The 19,923-nt window shown below is 40.4% G+C and overlaps 1 protein-coding gene across 1 annotated transcript in view; it reads right to left on the reverse strand.

Moving 5' to 3' along the window:
• The window catches only part of LOC125236345 (proline dehydrogenase 1, mitochondrial), an 89,240-nt gene that overhangs the window by 46,172 nt on the left and 23,145 nt on the right, over window positions 1-19,923 (reverse strand). The window contains exons 2-3 of the mRNA XM_048143120.1: window positions 14,231-14,352; window positions 13,336-13,422 (exon numbers count right to left, since the gene is read on the reverse strand). Of these exons, the coding sequence (XP_047999077.1) occupies window positions 13,336-13,422; window positions 14,231-14,352 (209 nt within the window). The remainder of the gene's footprint in view (window positions 1-13,335; window positions 13,423-14,230; window positions 14,353-19,923) is intronic.

Consider the following 19,923-nt stretch of genomic DNA (forward strand, 5'->3'; position numbering starts at 1 on the left):
TAAACCCGAGTTCCCCTAGGCGCAGCCAGGGTTCAGCATCAGCTGGATTTCGGGTACTGCTCACTCGAGTACTCATCAAGACAAGTCCGATGACGAAAACAGCGTTTGCCTGTGTTACACTAAACCCGAGTTCCCCTAGGTGCAGCCAGGGTTCAGCATCAGCTGGACTTCGGGTACTGCTCACTCGAGTACTCATCAAGACAAGTCCGATGACGAAAACAGCGTTTGCCTGGGTTATACTAAACCCGAGTTCCCCTAGGTGCAGCCAGGGTTCAGCATCAGCTGGACTTCGGGTACTGCGCACTCGAGTACTCATCAAGACAAGTCCGATGACGAAACCAGCTTTTGCCTGTGTTACACTAAACCCGAGTTCCCCTAGGTACAGCCAGGGTTCAGCATCAGCTAGACTTCGGGTACTGCTCACTCGAGTACTCATCAAGACAAGTCCGATGACGAAAACAGCGTTTGCCTGTGTTACACTAAACCCGAGTTCCCCTAGGTGCAGCCAGGGTTCAGCATCAGCTGGACTTCGGGTACTGCTCACTCGAGTACTCATCAAGACAAGTCCGATGACGAAAACAGCGTTTGCCTGTGTTACACTAAACCGGAGTTCCCCTAGATGCAGCCAGGGTTCAGCATCAGCTGGACTTCGGGTACTGCTCACTCGAGTACTCATCAAGACAAGTCCGATGACGAAAACAGCGTTTGCCTGTGTTTCACTAAACCCGAGTTCCCCTAGGTGCAGCCAAGGTTCAGCATCAGCTGGACTTCGGGTACTGCTCACTCGAGTACTCATCAAAACAAGTCCGATGACGAAAACAGCGTTTGCCTGGGTTATACTAAACCCGAGTTCCCCTAGGTGCAGCCAGGGTTCAGCATCAGCTGGACTTCGGGTACTGCGCACTCGAGTACTCATCAAGACAAGTCCGATGACGAAACCAGCGTTTGCCTGTGTTACACTAAACCCGAGTTCCCCTAGGTACAGCCAGGGTTTAGCATCAGCTGGACTTCGGGTACTGCTCACTCGAGTACTCATCAAGACAAGTCCGATGACGAAAACAGCGTTTGCCTGTGTTACACTAAACCCGAGTTCCCCTAGGTACAGCCAGGGTTCAGCATCAGCTGGACTTCGGGTACTGCTCACTCGAGTACTCATCAAACAAGTCCGATGATGAAAACAGCGTTTGCCTGTATTACACTAAACCCGAGTTCCCCTAGGTGCAGCCAGGGTTCAGCATCAGCTAGACTTCGGGTACTCATCAAGACAAGTCCGATAAAAAAAACCGGCCAAGAGCATGTCGGGCCACGCTCAGTGTAGGGTTCCGAAGTTTTCCATATTTTTCTCAAAAACTACTGAACCTATCAAGTTCAAAACAGTTCACAAGTTCCTAGAAAGTCTTTACAAAGTTCTACTTTTGTGATTTTTTTCATATTTTTTAAACTTGTGGTTCAAAAGTTAGAGGGGGGGAACGCACTTTTTTTTCCTTTAGGAGCGATTATTTCCGAAAATATTAATATTATCAAAAAGCAATTTTAGTAAACCCTTTATTCATTTTTAAATACCTATCCAACAATATATCACACGTTGGGGTTGGAATGAAAAATATTATCAGCCCCCACTTTACATGTAGGGGGGGTACCCTAATAAAACATTTTTTCCATGTTTTATTTTTGCACTCTGTTGGCGTGATTGATATACATATTGGGACCAAATTTCAGCTTTCTAGTGCTAACGGTTACTGAAATTATCCGCGGACGGACGGACGGACGGACAGACAGACATGGCGAAACTATAAGGGTTCCTAGTTGACTACGGAACCCTAAAAAGCAGCGTTTGCCTGTGTTACACCTGAGCAAAGCAGGAGCCTATCATAACTATAAGTATTTGGTATTGAAAATTGAACCTTATTTTATCTACAGCCGTTTCCATCAAACAGAAACGCGCAAATATCACACACAGTGCCGCCGTAGGTAACGATCGTATGTTATTTCGTTCGGAGTAATGTGTGCTTTATGAGCGAGGTACAGGATTTAAACTCGCACGATATGCTATAAGGGAAAGCAAATAAAACCCAATATAAGGCTTACCCTTATGGCGTTAGGCTGAGCCGATGATAAGGGTTTTGAAAGGGTATTGGGTTATTTTAGGTAAGCGCTTTCGTTAGGGCTTTAAAAGCAAAATGAAAGGGTATCGCGTCAAAAGGGTAGGGTAAGTTAAGCCTAACGAAATACCCATACAAAACCCCGTATAAGGGATAGCGGGCCGGTCCCTGGATCGTACTCACACCAGACGATGCTAAAGACCAGACAAAATGGACAAAAAATGTGTGTTTAAAATGTTTCGGGTTATTCAGGCCCACCGTGTATAACAACAGTTTAACTTTTTTTGCCTCAGGACCATATTGCAAACAGAAAATTTCAAGCAGGTCACTATTCCATCTCCGCGGGCCGGATTTGAACGCTTGGCAGGCCGGACTTGGTCAGCGGACCAGCTTTGACAACCAAAACGCTTTGTGTCTGTTTTTCCATATATAAGTTTGACGTGTCAGTCTGTGTGTGTGTGTGTGTGTGTGTGTGTGTCTGTCTGTCTGTTTGTCTGTCTGTCTGTCTGTGTGTGTGTGTGTCTGTCTGTAGTATCGTAGCTCCCGAACGGATGAACCGATTTAGATTTAGTTTTTTTAGAAGTCGTACACTACAGAGCGTCAGCTATTGGCATGTTGGTACGGCATATAAAGATGCGGAAGTAAGTATAACAAGTTAGCAACTAATTGACTAGGTAACGTATCTTTTCGTGGATTTACAAAGTAGCTGTAATATGTTTGTTTTAAGTGCGTTAAACTTCTTAGGTAAATAGAGATAACCGAAACCGGATAAATCTAAAAAGATGATAATATAAAGTGATTTCGCGTCTAGTTTTGCTGTTACATACATAATCCAATGACAAATGAGATAAGACGAAAACCTAATTTTTTTTACGCAATGGCTAAGCATTTTAACTGTAATAAAACTAAGCCTAAGGAAAATAATCTTAACTATTCAGTTAACCCAAATTAAGATACTATTCACGCTTGGTGTATCATAATCCCCAGTTTTTCTTTTCAGTATGTGTAAATTGTGGATGTGTATAGTGTGTCACGCATCGTCTTCACATTAGTTTCGATTAATTTCACCAATTTTTATCAGACATTGAATTACGGGAGTAAATAATAGAGGGACAGCCAAATCTTGGCACTAAAAAACGCGCGTAATTCAAATTTTCTTTGGAATTAGACCTTCGCCCTGTTCAATGTTCAATTAACACTTTCGAAACCGGGCTCTACGCGGCGCTACGACATTTTCGCTACATACGGGGAAACCCATGTAATCGGCTACGCTTCTACGAGCGGTGTGCCCGACAGTCGGGTTCTTGGTAGCGAAAGTGTTAACTTTCAAAGTGTTATGACTCGTTGAATGATTCCACCAACAAGGTTTAGAAAGGCAAGTGCTTTATGAAGGCCGGGGAGCCCCACACTTTTCAAATTCACCGCCTTCTTTAGTGCCAAGGTTTGGTCACAGTATAATAAAGAGTACTATCGTACAATATGACCACTCTCGCTCCCCGCTGAAAGTGCCGCCCACCCCCTCTCGGCGACCGTGAAGTTACCGCCCGTCAAAAACGCGAACAGTCGGCTTGTCATATTTCACTCATACAAGCATAGTACGCGTTCACCTACATGAGCTTAAACTGTGTGCTAGGAATGAGACTCTTTCATATACTTTTGATCGCTAGTGACCGAGGTGTGATTTGGTTGACCGTCTATACGACCCTAGTAGACGTCATCTATTAAAGCATCAAGAAGCCAAATATCAAATCAATGACCACCAATTCTCATGACCAATCAGCGTTCTGCGGCACGATATACGGACTTGAGAGATGACGTACGTTGCTCATTTATGAGAAGCCATACTATGTCAAACGTGCGCCGGATTCAAAATTTATGATTTGAAATGGTTTAGAACTGGTTATGGGATTTTGGGTGCATTTTGACTGTTCTTTCTCTATCCGCACAGCCGCTATTGTTTTGGTAGTATATTGTCCAGGGTTTTGATAGGTACAGATGACGAGAAGATGCTAGAGACATGTTTAAACCCTTTTCCAGGCATAGTACCTACATCTATCTAGTGACCACCTACGCGTCATTAGAAATTCAACCTTTTTTGCAGTTTCGGGATTCAGTCTATAGCTAATACATATTCAGATAAAGCTATATGGAATATATTTGAGTGTTTTGAAGAAACGTTGTAGTTTGGTGCACCCAGTCATGTTTTCCTGAGTAATTCCCAAAAAGTTTGTAGGATGACAGAGTTCATGATGCAAGATCCACCAGGTTTCCCGAAATATCCCAGGTAATCGTAAACTAGAACTTTCCTTTGCTAATCCGCGAATAGATAACGTGCAAGTCAATCAGTGCTAACCTGTTATAATTACTTGCGTATTTTTTACATGCAATTAATTTTCCCACCCTCCCACCGCAAAAATAAATACGCAAATAAATATAACAACCCACCACCAAAAATACAAAACTCGACACGTGTTTCGCCTCTCTACGAGGCATCCTCAGGAGCTGATGTTGACGGTCCGAAGTCCCGCAACTGACTGATCGTCCCCAGAATGGTCGGCCATATTTATACTTTGTCCACCCCCCCTACCAAGCAAGTTAGATGGAAAAATTCGTAATAACGGCGATGACGCAACATTCAACTGCTCATTAAGGATTAACCCCCTATTGTTGTACCTAATTATCTCCAACTGTTCCAGAACCCCCAAACGCAGCCCTTTCTCACATACATGTAAAACATCAAAAGAATGATTCTCTGATACAGTATGGTCACTCTCTATCAAATGCTTTGCAAAATTGGATCTCTCTGGATGATTGTGCCTGTATGATGCCATATGCTCCTTATACCTAGTAGTGAAATCCCAGGTAGTTTTTTTTTTATTATTATTATAAATGGGCTTACTCTTGACCACAGACTAGCCAAAGGCAAAGACGTGGCCTACGATGGAGTGAGCTCGCCCAGAAGATGCCTGTTCACTCTTGATTTGAAGGTTGCCGGTTCCTATGAAACTTTCCTTTCTTGTTACAGAATACGTATGTATATAAATCTGATTTTGGGAATTGCTGACCTATTGACGACACGTTTCGAATCTTTGAAATCTTTCGCAGATCCGTCGTCGGGCATAAGTGTTCGGTTCCATGGGCGTAGTGTTCGTAATTAGCTAACAACATTGGTAACGACAGTAGGTCGTGTCAAAACAAGTTCAAATCCAAGACAAATGGGTAAATCTGAATCAGGTTCTTCTATTTAGTCGTCATCAAAATAGACACAACACTCAATGTCAAGAGCATTGCCCTACTGTTTACAACAACAACATTTTTAGAAGTATTATAAATGTAGGTTCGTGTCGTGTAATAAAAGTCGCACCATAACATAAACTAAACCATTGAATGTTATCACGAAAATTAAATCCGCGATGACATAAATAGTGATAAAATAGTAAACGCATAGTAAACGATTTTCACTACTTGTTTAGCAACTCGCAGCCATGTCTGAAAAATCAACTAACAGAATCCAAATCCCAGACCTGTAAAAAAAATTAAAAAGACGTAGTAAAATTAAAAATAAAGATAGTTAACTAAACTTATTACAGTAAGGCCGTTTTCACATTATCCGATCCGATATCGGGTGTCGGACCGACATCCTACATCCGGTAAATGCTTCCGTTAGTGTCGGATGTAGGTCCGATAAAACGCATTGTTCCAAATCAATGAAGTATGATTTTGTATCAAGAAATAAATAAAAAATGTTTTATATTTAATAATTATAAGCACTAATATTCCAAATATTATATTGTAAAATTAAAATAACGAGCATAAAAAATACTCAGAGTGTCAGGCAAAATAAATAATTTTACATTCAAATATATATACTAAAAGATGAAAAAACTAGTATCCGCAATTCGGACCGATGCATTACAACCTTTTTTTTTCAATGGAAACTGTCAACTAATTTGAATTTCGATCATTAACAACTGTTTAACACTTTCGAAACCGGGCTCTACGCGGCGCTACGACATTTTCGCTACATACGGGGAAACCCATGTAATCGGCTACGCTTCTACGAGCGGTGTACCCGACAGTCGGGTTCTTGGTAGCGAAAGTGTTAATAGACGCCATTTTTGGCACGCACACTACTACAAACTTATACCTACATTATATACGCACACAAACAAAATATTATCGGCCGACAACTGGCGGGGGGTCCGGCATGCTAAAAATGGTCGGAAGCGTCCTGCCGATATCGGCAGTTCGATGGTGCCTCAAACAAAAACTGTTATAGGAGAGTGCCATCAGCATTAAATCCGCAATTTTTGCGTTTTATATCGTTTTTTAGTCATAACGATTTATTGAATACATAAATGAAGACCTGGAAGCGCATAAATCTTACATTTTACATCCTTCCTACATCCGATATCGGATCGGATAATGTGAAAACGGCCTAATAATACCGATAATTGTTTTTAAGAGTATTACAAACTACACAGTTGCTCGCTAGCACTCGCTAATTAACTGCTAAATCTCATTACAATAATTACAAACGTACTCCGCTAATGAGCTAAAAGAAAACTAATTAACAACACTACAACTTGAAAGGCGTTAAAAATGAGACAATTACTTTTCAAATGGAGTCTACTCGAATGCGCTACAGATGAATTCAAAATGGCCGCTAAAAAGAAAAGAAACAAAACAAAAACCCGGCAACGGCAATGTCTTGGAGGCTTCGGGGCCCGTTTTTTAGCAATTCTTGTAAGCGACAACTTGTGATACTGCTCCTGAAATAATGGAAGAGTACGCTTTAAATTTGGCTCCATTGACATAACACATAGACCTATAATCTCGAAAGTAAAGCCGAAACACGTCTGATGTGTGCGTGGAACGAACGTTTACACTCACCCCACGCACACAATGATAATAAAAATGCTGCCAGAGTTTATTTATTTCCCTCAAAGTTGTGATATTTTTACAAAGTCGTTATACTTGGTAGTAATAATGAATTACTAATAATGTTTAGTGCGATAACCGGGAATGCAAAAAGACGATTTTAGGGTTCCGTACTAAACAGGTACGACTCCGTCCGTCTGTCTATCTGTCACATTTATAAATATCTCGAGGACTACTAATGCGACATTTGAAATCTACAATAGTTAAGAAAATCATTAATCTCTACTAATTGGAAGTGTTATTATTTTTAATTGATTATATAAAATTACCCATATGAAAGGAAGGCAAAGTTTTATGTCTAGTTACTTGGTCAAATGATAAGTAGAAATAAAAGAGCGAGCATACCCGACTTTATTTAGTAGGTTTTCAGATTGCATCGTTCCTGTTTTGTCGAATTTTCTCCGTCCATCTCGCAGACAGAAGCGGATCAGTCGGAAATCTAAAACGAACATTATGCTATAAGTACCTGGGCGACCGAGCAGCTCGGAGCCCTATTTTATTATATCGTGTTTTAGATGACATGCCCTACAAAAATGTATGGAAAGTTTTTTAAGACACCCCTTTTTGTATGGGGGGTTAAAAACTAAAAATAAAATGTATTTTTAAATATAGGTACACAGGAAAACACCATGTGAAAAATATTCATACAAATTGTATAGGAAAAGTTTTTCGCGACTTGTGACTTTTCTAGCCGGATTTGTTTTCGTCTCATACAAGCTTTTGATCCTGTATAGGAGTGGAATCGATTGGCGTTAAAAAAAAAAGTTTTTCAAAAATGCCCATTTTCTCGCACCCTGTATGTTTTTTCCAAAATCTGTAAATGCCATTTTTCATCAATTTGAAATCGAGGGAAGGTCTCCTTAGACCATTTTCGCGTATGTCCACGGGATCTCATAGCTGCCCAATCAAAATACACCAGTGTATTTAAACATTTGGCGGAAATAAAATAATTTCACTGGCAACATTTATTTTATTAGAAACGGCGGACGTGACGAGGATTTAAATTTGAGTATTTACGAATTCGTAAAAATATCACATTAAACTTTATACTTACTGTAATATCGGGCGGTTTATTTTTAATATTATGTATGTTGCGTTTGTAACACCCATTCACTGCACAAATCATCCTTCTGGTATTTTTTTGGGAGACGTATTCAGACCGACTTGACATTGAGTACTGCGAGGGCCGTTCGAAAACAACACGATTGTGTCGAGCGGTCATACCAGAAATGGCTTCACTAGGCGTGTTCGGACACACTATCTATGCGTTATTAATCTAAGACAAAGGCACTTAAATATCAAATTAAGAAAGCTTAATAAAATTAAATGTCCTATTTATTAGTACCTCTACAACATAATTATAATAACCCATTTATTTATTAAAATTATTAGCAGCTACATCTTTAGCGTAAAATTATATAAGTGTAGGGTAGATGAAGTGAATCACATTATGTAAGCCCCATATAGGAGGACCAAACAGCATGCAACGAATACTTATTGTATAGGTACTATTAGGTATAGTGACGGTCAAGCAAATCTTGGCCACATCTCGGACACGCGATCAAATATGTAAAAAAGGCGCGTTTCTAGCACACATTCTAAGCTCGTCTAGGTGAACGCGTACTTTGCTTGTATGAGTGAGATATGACAGGTCGACTGTTCGCGTTTTTGACAGGCGGTAACTATGAGGTAACCGAGGGGGTAGGCGGCACTTTCAACGGGGAGCAGGAGTGGCCATACTGTACGATAGTATACTCTTTATTATACTGTGTCTTGGCACTAAAAAAGGCGGCAAATTCTTAAAATAAGCAGCGGTCAATTCTTCATAAAACGCGTGCTTTCCCAAACCTTGACGTTTGGCGGAATCCATAACACTTGATTGAAAATGTAGGGGCAGACGTTGAAGGAAGAAGCAGAGAGGGAGCGAGAAGCAGCCGCAGACGCTCTTCCGCTACGACGCAGGCGGCAGGGTCGAAGGCGAAGAGCGTACGCCCCCGATGCCAGCGAGGGGAATCAAGCGTTTCTGATCCCCCATTTGCGGGTGCCTTGACCGTAAGCCCGGGCAATGCCAGAGGGCGCCGTGGTGTATGACATACATCGATCCCAGCGCGCCCTCACGAGCGGCAAAGAGGATGAAACGCCGGAGTGGGTTTAGTGGGTAGGACCAAGTTTCCTCCCTCTCGCTAGGGGAGGGGAAAGAAACGGCGAGTCCCACACATCGTGCGTTGCATTTCCACTCCGTCAAAAAAAAGGCGGAGGTTGAATTGTCATAGAAGATTTTAATTTCGCGCCATTTTTTGGTGCCAAGATTTGGTTAAAAGTCTATAGAAGTACTCGCGTCGTGCAAATAGAAGTTTAATGGCTAAAATGAGCAGCTTAAAATCATTATACCTAACCACACTCGTATGAGGATAATTTTGTAACCAAACTAGTGTTTTAAATCGCTAAGAATGGAGGAGGAAGAATAGAACACAAAGTATGTTTAACGAGTTTTATAATAATAGATTTTCTTGAATACGTCGTTCGTTACTTAATACCTGTAGATAAATCTAACAATCGTTAAATATTATGGATATATCGACAATATGGTTCAACATGAAATAGAAATTATTTTATACCTATAGGTACTTACGAAGGAAGAAAATGAGGTTATTGACTTTTAAATACGTTTATATCGTTTTCCCCTCACTAGCTCGGAAACACGTGTTTTGTCCTTTAATACCAGCGGGTAAAAACGCATTTTATCCACTAGTGGGTAAAGTAATTTGACCTTGAATAAAGTCAAATTAACTGCTTTAAAATTGATAAAAGTAGGTGAATCTAGTAATAAAGATGATTTACCACCTGTGGAACTACTGGAAGCAGTGATAAACGCATTTTTTGCGTTGTAGTTTCCTCGCTATAGTGAGGGGAAAAGTTTTGTGTTACACTCGGGTGCAAATGTATTTTACCTCTCGTGTGTTAAAAAACTCGCAAGTTCAGGATTCTATTCTCGAACCACTCGCTTCACTCGTGGTTCAACTATAGAATCCTTTCACTTGCTCGTTTTTCAATTCCACACTCGGCGTTAAAATACAACTTTGCCCCCTTGTATAACAAATAACTATTATCGTTTCAAGTAAGATAATCGTCGTTTTTAAATTTACTTGTCTTGTTTTGTATTGATTGCAAACAGTAACATGCCAAATAGATGTAATGAACTATTCGCTAGGTGCAAGACTGGTGTCGTGCTTTCCAATGTTCAATCCTAAACCTTATACAGCCAGATTATTTCCAAAGACTTCCGCTAGCTATATATATTTGACATGCCCATAAGATTAGATGTATCCGTGACAGAAGGGTTAGCACATGATTAGAGCGACAGTATTCGCCGCGACGTATACCACCCGTCTTTTTCTAATTATGTCGTTCCACCGACGTAATCTCGCGCCAATCATGTGCTAACCCGGCAACGCTACTCTTTCGTACAAATGGCCAGTACGTTATCAGTTTTTCTATGCAATTTATAAGAATAAAACATTGGCCAGTGGCCTTAAAAACAAAAGAAAACTAGAGAGATGGCCGTTACTCGCATTTCATGATTGTCAACCGAAGGCCGGCTCAGCTCTCAACTATTTTAGAATCACGATTCTATTGTGGCGAGCTACACACACGTAAAAGTAGAACACATACATACATACATATGTAAGTCGGCGTGTCTTTGACAAGTAAAAATAATGAGAAAATTGCGGACGGGTAACGTTCGGACGCTACATACTTGTGCGAATGAAGAGTTATGTTATGAGATGAGTTATATTATAAAAGGGGGATACCGATGAAATGCTTGTTTGTTTAGAAACAGAGCACGTGCATTTGTAGACAATTCGAAAGTAGTAATAATTTTTACAAAGGTTGTCCATAAAAATTGGGTGCGTAGAACAACGAATAATAACGTCCAGTCAGCCAAAATAGTGGTTTACCACTTTTCGACCTTATGTGTTTGAAATAGTCCTTATACGCCTGCAGACCCTAAATGACTCAAAATACTCGCAACAATCGCATATAACAACGTTAATACAACTGTACATTGATTAAGATTATGAAAGTTTAATTAGGCTATTACTACAAGGAAACATAATTATGTTAGTTTCATTTATAGGTACCTACATAATACAATGGAAACTTAATAATAAAAACTAACGTAAAACTATAACAAAACTAAAACTAATAGTTACCTAAAAATATAAAAATTATATGAAAATAAATTTAAAGTACCTATTAACTAGGCAAGGTCACTGAGGTCTGAACCCGCCGGTAAGGTTCCCAATAAGGCTAGCTGCGTTCCCCTTTTGCATCGCAATGCCAATTAGTTGGGTGAAGAACGAGCCAGCCCTACGGTCCCCGGTGACATCACAGATTTTTTTTGATAAGTCCCTAATTAATTTGTGAGCGCTTGGGCACCACGGTCACAGTATAAGGATAAATCAGTAGTTAATCTCCGGCAGCGGCGACGCGGTCGTTACTACTGCGCAAGGTCACGCAGGGTTGTACCTGTGCTACTGTCCTACTCGTAGTAACTGTGTATGGCGCTATGCTAGTACCAACGCTCTTTCTACCTTTTTATCTAATAAAGATTCAAGTACGTGTTTGTTTCTTAAATACTGACGAAATCGTATTTACATAAAATGTTTGAATAGATGTTTGCACAATATTTAAGTAGGTACCAAACTTTCGAGCTAGATAGATCGCAGCATCTACCTAAATGTCGTTACAGATAAATCTTTATTGATTTTAATGTGTCATTCTAGCTTTAAATCTCACTTTTACCACAGAATATATAATAGTAGGTACAAGTACAGAAGGCTCACTCCTTTGAAGTTCACAAAACGCCGCCATTCTAAATTATTACCTATATTAACAAACGGACCGCACGCGTGCAGACGACATTGAATTCTATTGCGCCGCGCGAAGGTCGTCGCCACTGAATGGGCCGCGAACTCGCGGCCGCCGGCATGTACTTGTAGCGCGGTGAAAGGATCGCGGAGTGAGCCGCCCCTGCTTTTACGCCATTTACGTAAGCAATAATGTACCTAACACTGCAAAAATATAACAACCACTTACTTTTCTGGGTGTCTAGGAATTCTAAAGAACATTCTGACATTTCCGCATTTTGAGAACTGTTCTCCATACACCCATAAACACTACAGTAACGAAAATATGTCTTCAGTGCTGACGTCATTTTCTCCCGAACTCAACACGTCAACACAGCGCGCGAACGAGGCCCCGACTGTCCAGCCCAATATTTACCAGTTTCGCATGTATTTGGTGCATATGGAGAGTAGTTTTCGACACACCGCGCGGAGTGAAGTTTGTTAGAAGAGTTATTACTGCTTTATACTGTGCCACGGTCCTAGAGTTTCGACTGCAAATGCCGCAAAAATATGATGGTCCGTGAGGGCTATATATTTGCGAGATTTTGCCGATTCAGCAGTAGCGGCTGCCCCGCCCGCTCTCATTGTTAGTTTCAAAAAAGGTCAACGCCCTATTAAACTGATGTCGTAATATTTTAGCCTATTTAGAATGACGGTGAAGCTAACAGAACTTTACTTTTTTTTATACTGGACTTCATAGATCAGTCTTTTTTTTTTATGAAATAGGCAGCAAACGAGCAGGAACAGGCATCTTCTGGGCGAGCTCACTCCATCGTAGGCCACGTCTTTGCCTTTGGATAGTCTGTGGCCAGAGTAAGCCCATTTATTAAAAAAAAGTCAGGCGCACAAAAAATGTCGCGAGGAGAAATTGTCATAATTATCGGGTTTCTGCTCTCTTTATATATCAGACTAGCCTTCCGTTTAGGCTTTAGCAGACCCTGTTGAAGAGATGACGCCGAACCCTTATTCTAGTAGAATAGCCTTGTGTCGTTCACGAACTATGTATTGTTTGGAATAAAATCTCATCAATGACCGAAATGAACTGAATCTTTCCGTGTTCTGTGAATCAGTCTTTGCTCATTTACTCGTAGTTCAATATAGGATCGGCGAGCGCGAGCGGTTCGGAACGAGAACGAGTGTGTGACTGCGCCGACCGGGAGCGAGAACTACTTAGCAGAGCAACACAAAAACGTCATCGCAACGCCAGCGTTCGTCCGGCGCACCGCTATCATTGCGCTCCGCAAACGCTCCGCCTATGCTCTCAAAACGCACAAGTGTGGCTGGCTAGCTTTTAATGACATAAGGACGGGACGACATACTCTCGTGGCAGACATGTGCTAACCCTGCTGCAGGGTCGAGAGACCATCCATCAGACTAGTTACCTGACTTCTCGCTTCTCCGCCTCCTCCTTGGAGAGATCCTCTTCCACGGAGTAGTCTAGGATGGACTTGACGCCGAACGATCGAAGTCTGGAAAAATAAACAGAAAATTTAGTACACATCTTAAAGAGTTGATCAAAATGTGTCATACAACGAAAAGAGTGTATTATCAAAGACATATCGCCACTACTTTTAAAAAAACTTGTATCTTCGTCTGTCACTGATAAAGAAATTTTATGGAATGCATATAGACTTACTGCGTTTTAACTTTAAGGAGCAGCGTGAGATACGAGATTTTTTTCAAAGTAGTGACGATATGTAACTCCGTAGTCCGTATAGACGGATAAAGTCTAAGTTGGTATAATCAAAAGAGCTCAGGGTGAGATATTTACCTAATAATATGACGTCACACATGAAAAATTATAAGGAAAATTGCTCCACCTTATAAGACCTTTGAATAAGTATCTATACCTACAAGTTGCAAGGCTGTCTCGGCAAAATTGTGTTTTTAGAGATATTGAGCAACTATTACCGTAATTTTCTGTTTCTTACATTTTTACTGGTCTGGCCCCGTAGCCAAATGTCATTTCTACGACGCGAAATGAAAATGAAACGGCGCGAAAGGTAGTCTGGCTCTGTCACGCCACGGGGGACGGCTTAAGAATTTCGCCACCCCCTTTCTTCCCGTGGGTGTCGGAGAAGTCGACTGTGGGATATGGGTTAAATTGTGGCGTAGGCGAGATGCTGGCAACCTGTCACTGCAATGTCACAAAATATTTGGATTTCTTTCAACCCCATTTTGCCAAGAGTGGCACTGAAACTTGAGTAGTTCACGTGCTCTGCCTACCCCTTTATGGGATACAGACGTGATTATATGTATGTATGTCTATGTATTCACCTGTCAACTGTGGGTCGGATCTTGTTCTGGTCTTCGCCAGCGACGAACTGTCCGTAGAACGTCGCTTTCATGATCATTTCGAAGAGCTTCTTGCCGATTAGCTGCCTCGTCCGCTTCATCAGCTGCGCAAACAAAGAAATCATCGTTAAACACATAAGACAAACATTAACCTATAAACTGAAATAGATACCATATACTACAGAAAAAGCGATGAAGCCTACTGGTGGCGGAGCCGGGAATCGAACGCGGGTCTCCAGCTATCGCGGCTGACGTGCTAAGCCGCTACACCACCCCGACCGCCGAGGTACCCGTCGAAATTTATCTAGTGTATGTTATCTCTGAAGGCTAGGCGCCTTTGACCAACTCTAAAGGCGAAAATCAAATCAAAATATATTTAATAAAATAATTTTATTTGTTCCCTACATATATTAATAAGCTCTTATTGCCTTAAAAATAAGATCGTGTCAAGTTTATTTTGAACACCTTGCCCGCTACGCTACTTCTGCTGCTGACTGTACGCTCAACGCGCATAGTTAGGTAACATGTGTTACCAACCGGCATTGGCGATCGTAAAGCCAAGTTCAATGCCAAACATATACAGTCTTCATACTGTGCCGTGTGCAATATGCCAGTTACTTTCTAAAATACGTAGGTAAGTTAGGAGATAAGAATATTAAAATCAATCGGGCCGTAAATAAATACCTAAATAGATATTGATCACTTTTAATACCCATGAATAGGGAACTTTTGCCTGTACTTGCTCTAAAATATTATAAACGATGCACAAAATAAAGCATCAGATATTATAATTATAAAATCCAATAATATATTATCTATTTATCTTATCTTCTTATCTTAAATCTGCGGGGGCCCTTACGGATACACTTCGACCCATCGGTATCTTTTGTGCAATTACCCCCTACGATCCTAAGATCCTTCAGCTATTCAGGAGCTTCTCGACCATTTCCACGTATCGGATGATGAGGCTCATGGGTAGCTCTCTGAAGTCCTTCGGTGCCAGGTAGCCTGCTCCGAAGTTCTTCATTCTTTGTCTGGCGAGGGCGTGACATTCACACATTAAATGTCTGACGGTCTCTTCCTCTTCGCCACACATGCGACAATCAGTGTTGTCGGCGTGTCCCATCTTGGCCAAAATTCCTTTGACCCCGTAATGGCCTGTGAACACCCCCGTTATAATTTGGAGGTGTCTTTTGCCTAGCTTCCCTAGCTTTTTGCTCCATCCAGAGTCTACCCTCTGCATAAAGAGCTTTGAGTGCTTCAGACCAACCAGGGCATCCCACTCTTTTTGGTGACTAGCCTTTGTTTGGTCTTTCATAGCCATATTCTAATGGTTCCTTGTGAAAGGCCCACATAAGGTTCCGGACCTATGAAGTTGTCTTCAGATCCGGCCTTGGCAAGTTCATCAGCGTTTTCATTGCCAATGAAGCCTTCGTGCCCCGGTATCCATACCAGTTGCACCTTGTTTTGCCTTCCAAGCTTGTTAAGAGCTTGGATGCCGTTTAATACCAGTCTAGAGGTAACTCTGATGGGCGATGTGAAAGCTTTGAGTGCCGCTTGACTGTCGCTGAGTATATAGATAGTCTATTTATTATTATATTATCTATTTAATAAGTCGGATAGAAATATATAATGTGAGTGACATCACTCAACACGATTTCATATTAATTCGATATTAGCAAATCGTTCACATTAGTTTTGGCAGTTCTTAAAAATAACCTAACCACAAAATTAAAATTTTGAAAAAACTTCCGACTGCGACATAGTAGACCGATTTTCATGAAACATGGCTAAGAACACTCCCGACTAACTCAGCTTTCAGACAAAAAAAAACTAAATCTAAAACGGGTCATCAGTTCGGGAGCTACGATGCCACAGACAAAAACACACAGACAGACAAACAAACAGACAGACAGACAGACAGACATCGTTTTTTCGTCGGGGGTTAACAAGAAGCTGATTTGACTAGAAGGAAAGTTTCCTTTTCATACATGACTTAGTATACAGTCTAGCACTGCGTGCGCTCTCGTGCGCGAGTCGATGTCGATACAATGGTATGGACCTATGGACCCAGGTTCGAGAGCGCAAGTTGTGCTAAGCTGAATGAAGTCCGCTGCCGTTATTTTATCACGTCGATAAAACCATCCATTTCACATTATCCGATCCGATATCGGATGTCGGACCGATATCCCATACATTACAGGCGCCATCTTGGATTTTTTCTATTGAAATCCTTCCGACATCCGATATCGGATCGGATAATGTGAAAACGGCCTAACGCGGTGTTACCGTAATACTAGCACCTGCCAAGCGGCATCTCAAGGTCAATGGCAGAACGTCCTCAAAATGTCCTTAGCCTTAGCTATTTATGTTACCTAATAGGATTCGTCTATCCGGTCATGAGACTCGGTGGCCTTGCAGTGGAATATTGCTTTTTAAACATGTCTAATGCAACTGATTGGCTCAAAAATTGGAAATATTTCTCGCCTGATCATAGTTTTTTTAAGAATTGTATAAAACTTTTCCAGTAAGAAACAAGTCAGAAAATATTGATCCTATTTTTTGCAGATTAAGAAAGTCTACATGGGTTTTGTATTTCCATATCTGTAAGTCCAAAAAGGAAAAATATATACTTACTAGCTTTTGCGCGGCGGCTTCGCTCGCGTTAGAAAGAGACAAAAAGTAGCCTATGTCACTCTCCATCCCTTCAACTATCTCCACTTAAAAAATCTCGTCAATTCGTGGCTCCGTTTTGCTGTGAAAGACGGATAAACAAACAGACACACACTTTCCCATTTATAATATTAGTATGGATAATTTAGCTACGTTTTTGGAATATAGCGTACCTACTCCCTAGGTACATTAATGCATTCAATTCCATTTAGTCGTCGAGTGGCTCAGTGACTACCTCATTCGTGAAGTGAAATGTTCGTTTTGGTCGCTCCCGAGTGCAATATAGGTTTTAACCATCCATAGACTTATATTGACCGGGATATACACCGTGATTACCTTTTTGATCAAAATCATTACATATCACGGTCTATATCCCCGGTGTCAATTTAAGTCTAATGAAAATAACCGTGATCATTCAAAACTTTTATCCGTCCTTATTTGCAGCAGCTCAATAAATAAAGAATATACTAATTAATACGTTTGGTCAAGGGCATACAGGTTTTCCGAGTTTTTCACATAATCACCTCATTGGCAGTCTCGTGATGCCGGAGCATCGCATAGCAACAGCGTGACAGCATTAGCAACGCGCCCGCGGTCGTGGCGAAAATCGGAATACAATTACATTATACAGCTGTGGCATGTGGCATACCCACGTGGTTGTGTGAGTATTTAGGAGAATGAACAAGTAAAAGTAACAAGGTTTTAAATTTGATATTACAAGAAAATGGAGAAAAAAAATGTGGCAGTCTTATCGACATAATTATTTTACATAACTATAAGGTACAAGGTGTAAAAACATAATATATGAGTATCCATTTTAAGGGAATGATCAGTAAGTAATAATAGCGATTCGCAATACACTGTACAGCTGTGGCATACCCACGTGGTCATGTGTGGTGTAGGTAATAGGTATGCAGTGTAGGTTCATTATATGTCAGGTCGAAACTTCGGATGGCCATTTGTACTGAAAAACGTCGCGATACACGTGCGAAAAGGAAATTCGTAACTCGTGTCGATTTAAAACACTCCCTTCGGTCGTGTTTTAATTTATCGCCACTCGTTTCGAACTTCCTTTTTTACGCACTTGTGTCGTAATGTATTATTTTATGCATACAAAATTTCGATAACCAATAATGCCGTTAAAAAAAGTTTTTCGAATCAAAAATTTTTTTTTTTTACTTTTTCCTATATGACTATTCCGAATACGCTCTTAAACGAATCCCCACTTATTTCAGTACACGTTGAAAATTGGTACAATCATTTTAAATTAGAACACCACTACCAATCAGTATTACGAATTTACGATCTAGGCATTATTACCACGTCACATTCCATAGACGTAGTAGGCAGGGTATCGGCATAAACAATGTCAAGGGCAGGGCCGTAGATTTGATTCATCAGTTTGGGCAAGGCCGCTGGGAGATTGAACTGTGTGTATGTATAGCATGTGCCCATGAAATGGAATAATTTTAACCACGCATTTCTGATGCCAAACGAAAGAAAGAAATGTTATCTACAAGCCAAAAAAAAATATTTTTTGTAATTTTTTTAACTGTATTTTTACATAAAAAGTAAATTTTATTCATAAAAGTGGCACTTAAAATGAGTTTAAACGTTTTTTCTAAAAACCTCATTTTGAAAGGTTTTACTTCTCACTTTTTGACATTTTATTTTTTTGTCATTTGGTAATAACTCTGAAACTAAGCGAAATCCAGAAAAGTTTATAAGGCCTTTTAGTATTAAAATGGGATCGGGAATACGCTGTTAAATTATTCCGTTTCCTCAGGATCACCGTGTATAAGCACATACCTACGAATATGCTACAGCAGGGATAGCACATGATTGGCGCGACATTATGTCGCTGTGACATAGATCACATATCTTTTGGTACAGCGGGATAAGGCCGGCAAGAGACAGTCTTAAAATTCATAATCTTAAAAAAAATACTTGTATGCAATCTGTCAGATCAATCTGAAAATTCATAATCTTAAAAAACAAGAGTGTGTGTGGACAGTCGTGAAATTGTACGGAACTCCGTGCACTCCATCTGATTTTTGTAAGATTATGATTTTTTAAGACCCCTTACTCCTTAGAGCGCTCATCAATTTCACGAAACGGCCATCGATAGATGGCGTTGGCGCTCGGTACGCGAGCACCGGCAACTCAACGCGCGTTTCAACGCAGACACGAATAATCTTGATAGTTTTGAATTAAATTGCTAATAACATAATTTTCAATTTTATATGGGGACTCTTTATTTAATTTCATATTCATGGTATGGTAGTAGTAAATAAGGTATATGAATGTAGTAAAAGTATAGTATTAGTCTACATGTACATATATAAATTCAGGTTTCCTAATTGATTGATTCAACAACCAACACCACTGAGCCGAAACTACGAAAGCTAGAAAGTCGAAATTTGTATAGATTGCATTAACAAAATTTCGAAGAGATAAGAATCGATTATGAAAATTTACAACCCTAGTAGAGGGAAAAAGGGGGTGAAAGTTTGTAGCGGGATCAATTTGTTTTTTTTTATTAGGAAAATTTTAGTTAGGAACTTGAAATTAGAGAATAGTTTAAGGTCAGGTGGGGTAAGGGAAACATACTTCATTTTTTAGGGTTCCGTAGCCAAAATGGCAAAAACGGAACCCTTATAGTTTCGTCATGTCCGTCTGTCCGTCTGTCCGTCTGTCCGTCTGTCACAGCCGATTTACTCGGAAACTATAAGTACTACAGTGATGAAATTTGATGGGAATATGTGTTGTATGAACCGCTACAAAATTATGACACTAAATAGTAAAAAAAAAAAGAATTGGGGGTGGGGCCCCCATACATGTAACTGAGGGATGAAAATTTTTTTTTCGATGTACATACCCGTGTGGGGTATCAATGGAAAGGTCTTTTAAAATGATATAAAGTTTTCTAAAAAACATTTTTCTTAAAGTGAACGGTTTTTGAGATATCAGCTCTCAAAGTCGTAAAAAGTATGTCCCCCCCC

Source organism: Leguminivora glycinivorella, chromosome 19, assembly GCF_023078275.1.
Source record: "Leguminivora glycinivorella isolate SPB_JAAS2020 chromosome 19, LegGlyc_1.1, whole genome shotgun sequence".
Classification (NCBI taxonomy): Eukaryota; Metazoa; Arthropoda; class Insecta; order Lepidoptera; family Tortricidae; genus Leguminivora; species Leguminivora glycinivorella.